The sequence below is a fragment of the Daucus carota genome, chromosome 6 (genome assembly GCF_001625215.2).
Source record: "Daucus carota subsp. sativus chromosome 6, DH1 v3.0, whole genome shotgun sequence".
Lineage (NCBI taxonomy): Eukaryota > Viridiplantae > Streptophyta > Magnoliopsida > Apiales > Apiaceae > Daucus > Daucus carota.
The window spans coordinates 4,900,823-4,912,991 of record NC_030386.2 but is presented as its reverse complement, the minus strand read 5'-3'; the positions used below and the strand labels follow the sequence as shown (position 1 = coordinate 4,912,991).

The window sequence follows — 12,169 nt, the reverse complement described above, 5'->3', positions numbered from 1 at the left end:
AGAGGAGTGAGGCATTGATGAAGGAAATGTTGATATGTGTTCGAAATTGTCCCAACTCGACCAATAAATAATGGAGAGAAATAAAGTAGGTAGCATGATTGTAATAAAAAAAGAGTCAATATATTGATGCACCAAAGTTTCCATCAACTTTAATATTACTTTTAAAGTGCATGCAAATTATGACTCCCCTTCCTCTATTTTCCCCTTTAAATACCTTGCCCTCCTTCCACATTTCATTCGTTCAATTCAATTTCTTCCTTCTTTCATATCCTCTATAACAAAAACCCTACCCCCTCCTCTTCTCTGCAAATTATTTGAAGATCTTTTAAATTAATCGACAAGATAAAATGGAACCGAATCTTGCTATAGCTGCGAAAAAAATGTGGAGCCTAGTGCGTGTGTTATATTTCATGGTAAGGAAAGGCATAGCCAAGAGGAAGTTCATGGTTGATCTCAACATGATGATGAAACGTGGCAAGATTGCCGGAAAAGCCCTCCACAATCTCATGTTCCACCACCACCACAACTGGGCTGCCGCCGCGAGTAGTCGCCGTTCATTCGTGGCTCCACGGCCAGGAGACTATGAGTTCAGTTGCAGCAACAGCCCTGCCTATCCGATCTCTCTTTTTCTCAATAAGCACCGCAAGAATCACACGATCGATCACTCGCATTTCTTCTCGTGCAACCAGTCTCCCGCGATGGATGATGATGTGGCGGCGGTGAATGCCGTGGTCAAGGCCTTGGAGATGCTGCAGCACAGTGAGGCTGCGTCCCCGGCTTTGCCGGGGTTCGGGAGGAGTCCTCTTGTTAGGCAGCTCAGGATAACGGACTCCCCCTATCCGTTATCCAATGACGTGGCTGATGACAGCCACGTCGATGAAGCTGCCGAGGAATTCATAATGAAGTTCTACAAAGATCTTAAGAAGCAGAATTTAATGTCGTCGTTTGGTTGAATCACTGCAACAATTCTGGGTATTTACGACGTATATATAATACTGTTCGTCATCAAAAGCCGAGACCATGCATATTGAGATATGAATACGACGACGTTCCGATTGTTAATGCTTGGTGGGTTGGCCTTTATAAGTTGGGGTTACTTTGTAAAAAGTTGAAACCTGTTAATAGGCACTTATGCATTCTGCAGATTATCGTGCATGTATGCTTTTGTTTTGTATCTGGAGAAAATTATTAAACATATATGAATAAATTGTACTTCTTTTCTATTTTTAATAATAGAATGTAAAGAAAATTTTCAATTCGGCGCTGTAAAGCAAGCTTTGATATTTTAAATTTGCACGTAGGGTTTAATGTAAAGTATGCATATAACTCCTTGTTGGTACTTAGCAGGACGGTAGGTCAAGGTACAACAGTACTGAAAGTTTGAAAATGCTTTAAGCCGAAGCTGCGTTCTTTCGTTAGAAAAGCTTGTCTTCTTGATTAAGCTATCAAAGTACACCTTCCTCTTGTTGTCTATCAGATCTCCGAATTGATGGGGGCCAAAATTATAATCACAGAGGACAGAAATTCGTCGCGAGTCAGAAAATTCAACCACACAAAGTTTCTCTAATTTTTGCAGTGACCTTTATCAACATGTCATAACCATTTTAAGAAATTTAAGAATATAAATTAAAGAAAAACTTGGATTAAATTTTTAATCCGAATCGATCCTGGAATAATTTACCAAGTCTGGGGATGAGGACACATAGATGGGGTTTATCATGTCAGGGCTGAGCTTGTGCTTAGGATCCGAAAGGTTTGGCTGAGTTTAAAGTTATGACTTATAACTTAACTTGACGTAATCTGATAAATTGGGAACTTGAAATGTTTTTTTTAGATATTTTTGATTTTTTAATGATTTATGAGTTATTATAAGTGTAATAATAAAAACAAAAGTGATTGTCACTCATCACTTATGAGCAATTTTTATAGAAGAAAAAACAAATTTTAAAAATTAAGTCACTGGAAAAAAATCTCAAACTAACTTCTGCTTTTAAGTCGGTTTGTGACTTATTCTTCACTTTAAGTCAATTTCTGAATTATTATATAAACAAGCATTTTTCAGTTAAAATTTGTAAACAGTTTTAAAACCTGTTTAAAGCCGGAGACAAACAGCCACTTATCAAGGGAGGGAGAAAAAACTGTAATCGTAAATTTGTACGGTTCATATATATATAGAAATTCGTACATAAATTACATTTCAGCATGCCTCTGATGATATATAAATGCTCCTCTTTTGGATTACAAACTTTACGGCATGCAGAGACCGATTCTAGGACGGGTAGAGTTAAAAAATGAGGACCAAGTGAAAGACTTCCTATGTTTTGACAATGTCATGGTCGATCAAAAGTTGACAGACCTGTCTCTGCCCCTTATTATGCCATTGCCATACCTGCTGAAAATGTATTAATCGAATTTTTGATTTAGTTCGAATCCTCAACTGATCTCCTTAACTTCTTTTGTTTATAACGTTAAAATCATAATAAAATCTTGGTTTTGGTGCACTCGTATATTTGCTGGACTAGAGTAGGATCGGCCAGCCTGTGCAGTAACATATTGATTCTTAATCAAAAGGGAAGAAGCTGATAAGTCTTTAACTTCAAACTGATTAAGTTAATAGGATATTGTAAACAAAATAAAGAAATTACAATAAATAAAGCAGACTGACATGATTCCACCATGTTAAAAGACTTGCAAAGTGAATCTGCAGAAGGTCCACAGGGCTCTTATAATCAAGGATTCTCTTTTTAAAAATTGGCCTGTGCTCTTTTACTTTTCACAGCGCATTTTCCTCCCTTTGTGCTGGTGGAAACCTAGTTAACTTCAATTCCGCATTCGATACACAATTATAGTAGTAATTTATATAATATATATACTTGCAGCTAGCCTGCATGCTTCTTCATTGCAAATTACAAACTATTTCTTATGATACCATTCATTTCTTTACACTTTCGAATTCTTTGGAATTGGCATGTGTGCTTCTCCCATACTCCGTTCCGACCATCTGCATACGTTCTCTATCTGTTTGCACATATTTCAAACGTATTTCGAAACTTCTATAAAGTATAGTTTCATAATGTTTTTCTAATTTCTTTTAAATAAAAGTTTAAATATCAAATTTTTATTCAGAAAAAAAAGAATTTATAAAATTTTTGTAAAGCTATACTTTAAAGGAGTCTTAAAGAGCATGTCAAAAAGTAACGTAGACAATTGAATGGGACGGAGGGAATACCATTTATTTACACTTTCCAATTCTGTACATCTAAAAGTTAATCAAAAATAACAAAATTTTATAATATAAAAACTAACTACATTCACTATTTTCATGTACTATTCTCACTTTATAAATTAAATATCAATCAGTCTCATCATTCTACCCATTCTTTTTTATCTTTCTCATCGCCTTGTACATAATTCTCAATCTCCGTGTGCTAAAACCTATTTGGGAGGAACAGATAAAGTAGTTATTTACTACATATATGACTCTTTGTGAATATAGTATATTATCTTAATAACCTTCAATTTTTAATGACCTATAAAAATACAACACTCGACCTAGCCATTCGATACATTTTATTGTACGTGCATGCGTATATTATTATTATTGTGCGTGTTTTTTGCGCCCACTGAATACAACTATCCTTGTTTTGGTGAAAAACTCATTATACTTTCGCGATTCGTTGGGAAATAACCGAAAAAGCTACTTGGCTATTTTTCGTCGTGTGTGGGTGCGATTATAAACTATGCTATATATATACATAAATCACCCGACATTAATTAATCATAATACTCGTAGCATGTCCGATTTGTATGAGCCGATTTGTATGAGCAGATTGGTATTATTAACATAAATCCTAAAATACTCGTAGTGTGTCCGATATGCGTGAATTGTTCTTTATTAAAATCAACTATTTATATTTTTCACAAAATATAAATTGTTATACTAACCATTGGCATACTGTTGTTATAACCATTGAATCATTATATCTAATTGTGGTTATATTAGATTAGTATTTCGGATCAAAATTTTTTGTAAAACATAGGATATTTCGTAGATATTGTATATTAACTTTTGTAATGCGATAAAATGAAGTAAGGTTATATTCTTTATAAAACCCTAATCCTAGACATTGTAAGGAGGAAAAAAGACTCAAGACCTAATATCCATGATCTTAAAAGATTTAGAAGTACAAACACTACAAAAAAATTTCTTTCCATTTTCTTTATTCCTACCCGATAGGATATCAAAACCATAAGGCTTGTTTCCAGCCATGAGTTACCATATGACATAAGCGCTCTTGGGCGGGCTGGGCTATTCCATCAACATCGACTTTGAGGTAGTAAGGAGATTTACGTTTCGATACAAGCTTTATAAGTTTTTACATTTATAATGAAGAAGTAGAGTGGAGTTACGCTCTAAAATTTTTATTTAATTTTAGAATTATAAAGAGTACGTTCTTCTTACGATAAAAAAATCATCTAGCCTGGGGAGGAGTTCAGAGACTAGATTAGGGATGAACGGATTTGCGGGGTTTCACCATCACAAACAAAGTAAACATCTCTCGCGTGTTGTTTCTATTTTTTTGATTATTAATCTATATTAATAACGTTATTACTCTCGATACAAGATATTAAAAAGGGGATAAACTTTTAAAACACCATAAATATTTTTAATCGGTAATTAAACTATTTATCCCCCCAACTTCTAGCTTAATTAACTCTTCTACAGGGACTTAACAAAATATACTTTTATACAGATAAAGTAATGGGGAGTTGCGTTCCAAGAATTATATTTGTGGAGTTGTAAAGGCTTCTCTGCCTGCTATAAGGAGTACGTTCTTCTTATAGTGAAAATCTCGAGTTTGAGAAGGAGTTCGGAGACTAGATTAGAGGTGAGCGGATCGTTAAGAGTTTCGTCATCATAAATTAAGATAAAAATTTCTCTAACTGATATTTCTTTTTCTTTGCTTTTCACTTCGCATTAAAAACTGCTATTACTCTCGATACAATATTTTAATAAAATGTCATAAATATTTTTAATTGACAATTAAATTATTCAACCTTTTATCTTAATTAACCAATCTATTGGGACCTAACCGTATTTAATTTATCCCCCCTTCTACTATACATCAAGGTCTAAAATCGTAGGTATATTGTAAATACGATCGATGAATGCTAATTAAATATTACTCAATAAGTTAATTAAACGATTTAAATTAATTAAACTGATGCTTAAGAATGTATGAATAATATTTTGTAATATCTTAAAACAGATTAAATTATGATAAATTTTGTGCAATAAGTTCGCAACATAAGATATGCATGAGAGCCAACGAGAAAGCGAATTATATATCCTCGCTAAACATATATCACGAGAAGACGTACGGCAATGGCATGTAATTCTCTTCAATTAACCAAAATAATTATCAGTTTTACCTTTTTCTATTTTTCTTAAATTATGTATTGTTATTCTAGATGTCAAAGTTGTTGAGACCAGCTGGTGTCTATGTATTTATGTATGGAACTTTTATAAAAAAAATTAAATTTTTCGCTCGCAGAAGTATACCAGAAGAAACCCTACAACTAAAATCTAGTTCTTCTACTGAATTAAGGAGTGCCGGAACGAAGAACCCCATCATTATCAACATATATATGACTTGCACACATCCTCTATACATGTTTTAACCTGATCATCAATAATACACACGAACGGGGTACGTGACACCTGTACACAAATATCTAGTTTTATGCTTGCTAGCGTAGAATTAATTAAAGTAATTAAAAAGAAAGAAATTTCCGAACACAAGGATAAATATGGAGTACACAATAATTGAACACTATCCATCTCTTTCTTTCTTAGACCATTTCAACCACTCTTTAATCATTTAAAAGAGTTGCACTCTTTTTCTTCTTTTTCTTATGTTGTACTCCCTCAGTCCCCCTGAGCAGATCGGGGGACGGGGACGCGGCACGGACTTTAATGCTCCTGTAAAGTGTAGTGGTGTAATTTCTTTTTAAAATTTTCTTTTTCTGAATTAAAGTTTGAATGTTATATTTTTATTCAGAAAAAAAAATCTCAAAAATAAATTATGGAACTATATTTTATCAGAGCATTGAAATGCGTGTCGAGCAGTTGAAAAGAAACGTATACAATTAAATGGGACAGAGAAAGTATATTTAGATCAGGTCTTTTGTTTGCATTGTATTTTTATATTGAAAACCTAATTTGCTAGTATGAATTTGTAGCCCATTATGCATACACCTGTATAACTTGGACACAAATACATAACCATGCAGCTGAATTGATGGAAAGAGACGTGTCACGTGAGACACTGCAAAGCTCTCTTGTGCGTCTGTCTGCCTCTAATGTCTACAGGTGACTCGAATCTACTTTAAAATTTCCTGTACCTTCTTCATAAATAATTTTAATATTTTTATGAATAATATTTTAATTTTAATATTTATACAAAAATGGAAAAGTTTTAAAAATAAGAAATTATATTATATTTTATGCATTCTTATACGTGTGTCAAACAATGAAAAAAAAATCGGAAACATTTTAAAGAGACGACGGAGAAATTTTTAGTTGGTGCCGCAAGCTGTATCTGAAAAATTGCAAGGAACATGAAATTTTGAAAGAGTTAGAAGGTTTCCCGGTTTTTTACAAAATACGAAAAATTGATGTTGTTTCCTATTTATCAGGAATCCAATTAACATCGTTTCGGTATTTATCAAGAATTCATTATTTATATTTTCAGTTAAGAATATAGAACATAAATTCTACAATACAGAAGTTACACTTTACCGATCGAGAAATAACTATTGGTATATCTTATATTAAAATTATAAATTTTATATATGAGGTGTATTCAATTAAGATTTTAATTTTTTTTTTAATTCATGAAATTTAAGTTTATACTTACAAATTTGATGATATTCCAGTTGTATTATTTAATATCTGATGGCTTTCAAATGTTTGAGAACTTTTCTTGATTTCATAAAATAATAATTTTTATGATATTGTTTAATGTATTTCATATATTTGAAATACCACCATAATTCATGAGACTTTTAAATATTATACGGTTAAAATCTAAAAACTCTGCATGAACTTTACGACAATTTATCAACCATCCATATACAACCAATATAAGAGATAAGAGATAATACGTTAAAATCTAGAAATTATTAATAATCTATTAACACCTGTGTTGAATACACCCTTGTAATTTCTTATCCTCGTAATTTAAATATGAAATATGTTAATGTGATCCTTTCAAGTCTCAACCTCATAGTTAATCTGATCCTGATCGAGATGCGATCAGTTGGACTTGAAGCTGATATCCAGGGGGACGCCGAACTCTACAGGATCTTCTCACTGAGTTGAAGTTGCGTAGCTCGGGCCGTTTGGATTAGCTTAAAAAAAGTGACTTCTTACTTAAATTAAAGAAGTGGAGTATAAGTGAGAAGTAAATAAGTGAATAAAGTGTTTGGAAAATAAGCAGAAGCTCTGAGAGAGAAGCTAGCATTCTCAGCTTCTTAAAAGTGCTTCTACTTCTTTACACACACAAACGGGTCAAGAAAAACAGAAGCTGGAAGCAGCTTCTGCTTCCCCAATCCAAACAGACCCATTGTATGTTTCTAGATGACTTGTTTAGATCACAAAAATCTGCTGAGTCAGAAATTCAAAAGGGTAGCACTCGATGTATATATAGTCCAAATAGAGCACTAGCTATGTGTTGCTAATGGGAGTTGGAGAAAAGATAGGCAGCAAACAGAACTATATACCTAACCGAAAGTAATGCCACCATAACGTAGCTAATAGTCTAATTTACCTGAACCAGCACTCATTATTCATATATGTTTCCTTCTAATCAAATATATTCCGGTATTTATTCAGTAGTATTCAGTTCCCACATTTTAAGTTTTAAATTCCATTAACTTCCATTAAAATACTCCTCCGGTCTCAATTTACATGTCCCTTTTGCTTTTCGAGGAGTCAAATTGACTAATTTTTGACCAACTATTAGAAAATATTGATTTATTATTTTAGGAAATAGAAAGTTACATATTAAAATAGACTAGATTTACTTTTTGATGATATTTTTTTTAAATTTTTGTTTAATTAAGCTATCCCCAAGTCAAAATGATTTTACATATCAAATTTTTTTTTTTATAAAAATGTATATATTTATAATAAATATCACATAATATTTATTTTTTATATTTAAAATAAATGTATATATTAAGTATTTAATACACATATCACTAAAAATTTAAAATCATTTGATATTTAAAATCATTTTGATTTGGGGATAGCTTAATCAAACAAAAAATTAAAAAAATATCATCAAAAAGTAAATCTAGTCTATTTTAATATGTAACTTTTGATTTCCCAAAATAATAAATAAATATTTTCTAATAGTTGGTCAAAAATTAGTCAATTTGACTAGTCGAAAAGCAAAAGGGACATGTAAATTGAGACGGAGGGATTATTTTAACGGAAGTCAACGGAATTTAACAAAGGAGGGTGCGTATCATTCTTGAAATGTAAAGATAGAAAGTGCGAGTTGAGTTTCTCAAAGAGAAGGTACAATATTATTTTTGAACGATAGTTAGGGGGTGCGATATGCAATTACCTCTTTTAACTATAATATTGTCTACTCTAACTAAGACAAACTTTTTCCATGTAATGGACATATATGAAATATGATATAAAATTAATCAAAAATACATTTCACGTTTTAGCATTAGAAAAACATTCACATATATATTATAAATATATTCGTTATTTATACTTACAATATTAAAAAATCTCGTAGAATGCTAAATTTTCAAAAGAGAATATAATCACTCGGTCAAAATATCTTAATGAAATTTGAATTCATCATTACTAAAATACTAATAAAATGATTTTAAAATTTAAATTACAAATAACAAATTAAAAACTATACAATGACCCGTGTAGGATTAGTATTATTATAATATCGTAAAAGACTATGTGACGTTGATGTCCAGGGTTTCTGCAAATATACCTTTCATTATCGACAAGATTTTTGTACATTTGTGAAACTTTTTACATATGATTTGCAAAATTAATTTTGAACGTGCCTTATAATTTTATAACTCTAAATTTCAGAATCCCAGATGTTCTCTCCATGCATGATTTTATTAGAATGTTAAAGTCCAAAACCGTATGATCGGAGATGCGCTCGCTATGTATAATTTCGGAACCAATTGAGGTATGGAGTTTATGTTAAAAGTGAAGAGACTTTGTCAATTTGTTGGGACTTGGGGTCATCCAACAAAATTCAGATCTACAAACATTTTTGGTAACCAATAGATTGCGAGCGCGTATATATAAGTCATGTATCCGTTAGTGGCAGTTAATTCCAAGCTAATTAAGCATTCTTTTCTATCGTTTTATATATGATTGATTAATTAGTTTCTTTAATATTCACTTGTCCCTTTACAGAAAGCGAGCTAGATCTATATAATTGTCTTCAATAATTTGCTTCCTTAATGCTGCCCCTATTTGTAATGGGAAAATAGAATGCCTACGATCATTGCACAAGATCATTGCACAACATGTACCCTACCAGTAGACAATTTGAAAAGCAACTTATTTTCTTTTCTTTATAATTTTTACCACAAGTTTTTTTCATGTATTTGTATTAGAATATAGGGAAATTCCACTTAGTACCATTGTACTTTTGACTTTTCTATTTGATACCACGTGACATATAGGACTTCCGCGTGACACCCCTGAACCGTTGACATTATACCGTAAATGCCCTTCCGTCAGACAAAACATTAGTATGCCGTTTAAATGAATATTTTAAAGTTAAATTCGAAAATTGAAAACAATAAAATAAAACGTAATGCATATTTAAACCTATAAATGAAAACTAAACAAGGTTAAAAAACATAAAACACAGCCTTCATTTTTCTATCTCAATCTTGTAGTAATCTCGACTTGCCTTCAATCACGCCACCAACACTAAAGAGGGGAGTAGGAAGACCTTCTAAAAACAGAAGAAGGGAAGAAGGAGAAGACAAAAAGAATAAAAGAATTAAAACTGTGAAATGCAAAAAATGTGGGTGTCTTGGCCACAACGCAAGGACTTACAAAAGAGGTCTTACACTCTCACTAAAAAAGAAAAAAGAGGGCAGGAGGTGAATCATTGCTGGTTAGGCATCCTAGAGTCATGAATCATTCCAATGCTGCCAAAGTAGCCAAGGCAGCAGCTAAGAAGGCTCAACCAACTGAATTCACTGATTCCTAGGTTCTAGAGTCTCAATCACAGTCCCAAGTTTCAGTTTCTATGTTATTTACTTGTTCTGGAGATTTGTTTTGGTTGAATTATTTTGAAACAAGTTTACTGCTGAAATGTATGTCTACAGTGCTTGAAATTCCCTGTTGGTTATTTTTTGGAGGGAGATACTGTTTCTTTTGAACTTAACGATGTAACAAACGTTTGTTTAACAGAATGATATGTTAATTTCGCTGTCAATAGTTGTGGTGCCATACGAAAGTCCAAAATATCAAGTGGTATCAAACGGAAAAGCTAAAAGTACAATGATACTTAGTGAAATTTCCCCAGAATATAAAGTGCTCGATCGATCATATATATTGTAACTAAAGTTATGTTACTCCCTTCGTCCCCCTCATTTATTTACATTGGGGGACGGGGACTCGGCACGCATTCTAATGCTCTCGTAAAACGTAGTTCGAAAAATTATTTTGAACTTTTTTTTTTCTAAATAAAAGTTTGATATTTAAACTTTTATAAAAAAAGAAATTTTTTTAAAATAAGTTACATAACTATGTTTTATATGCGTCTTACAATGAGTATCGAGCAGTGTGAAAAAACTGTAAAAAAATGAGAGAGACAGAGGGAGTATTATATTAAATATTTTGTTCGAATTTTGTATTTTATATATTACAGTAATAATAGTGGATAATCCTTGTGGGCTGTGACAAGGATAAACGCAAAGCATGCATAGGTTCCTTATAAGTTATTTTGATATCCGTGCTTTTGGGTCACTTTAAATAGGGATTATGTGGTTATTGTTATTTGCCTAAAGCTAAAACTGATTAAACATGAAACTCTTTCCGAGTACTCATCCACTCAAAGATTCAGATCTAACTAGAACCTTAAATTCCTGTCATGTATAGATTTTAGATAAGGATGCAACTGCACATCTCTCCTATTACTATTATTAATTTTGTTATTTTATAATATTTTTGTATCAAAATTATATCCTTAGATAAATAATTTGATTAGTCTCCAATTGGTCAATCAAGTTGCTATTTTTGTATTGAAATTATATACTTTTATAGTCGTATCACTAATTCTGCTTTTTTCATAAAAGGAAGAACCAGATTACCAGAACAAGTTGCAAGCTGTAATTTAATAATTAGGAGCATTACATTTGCACTTTAGCTACCAATATATGTACATATAAATTTTTATAGTTGTATTATTCTCTTCTGGAAAAATGAAAAGAACAAGTTGCAAGTTGCTATTTAATGATTTAGAACATTTCGCAAATGTACGCACATCTTTAATTTTTATAAATTTTTATTTTATCTTTAAAGAAGAAGAGCAAGAATTAAATCTATATTCATATTTTAAAGTTTAGGCATCATTTTATTACCAAGACAAGTAAAAAAGTTCAAGGTTTTATGTATCATTTGCAAAACTGATAAAAATATTTCACATTTTGCATTTAATCATATGCTTTTTGTTTTGAGTACTCAACCAAATATGGTCTGTTTACAACTTTGTGAGAAATAAAGAATGAAGGACCTCATGAACAAAAAATATAGGGGGAAAGAAGCACCCGGCCCAAATGAATAGAAGTCCAATTATTTGAGAAAAAGTTCGACTGGACCTTTCAGTAGAAGTTGTAGAGCCAGAGCCCATAAAAGAAAACTTTATATAAAGCCTTGGGAAATGAAAGCCCAAATATTGCATATTCATCGTGGGCCTAGAAATAAGAGCCCAATACTTGAAATATTTTGTTAACATTGATCCTATCTATATATTCTTAATTCCTGAACACAAACAAACTGGAAAAAGACTGTTTCTACCCTCCCACTTTTATAGCACTCCATACAAACAAAGCCCTATTTCTGTCTTTTCGCCCAACAGTTGGATGCTCCAAA

General features: G+C 31.9%; 1 protein-coding gene across 1 annotated transcript; it reads left to right on the top strand.

Annotated features, from left to right (window-relative positions):
- The first annotated feature begins 227 nt into the window (after nt 1-227).
- LOC108226478 (uncharacterized) lies at nt 228-1,256 on the top strand. Its single transcript, XM_017401443.2, has one exon. It carries the CDS (start codon nt 348-350, stop codon nt 951-953), a length of 606 nt encoding a protein of 201 aa, XP_017256932.1. The 5' UTR covers nt 228-347; the 3' UTR covers nt 954-1,256.
- Nucleotides 1,257-12,169: the final 10,913 nt, after the last annotated feature.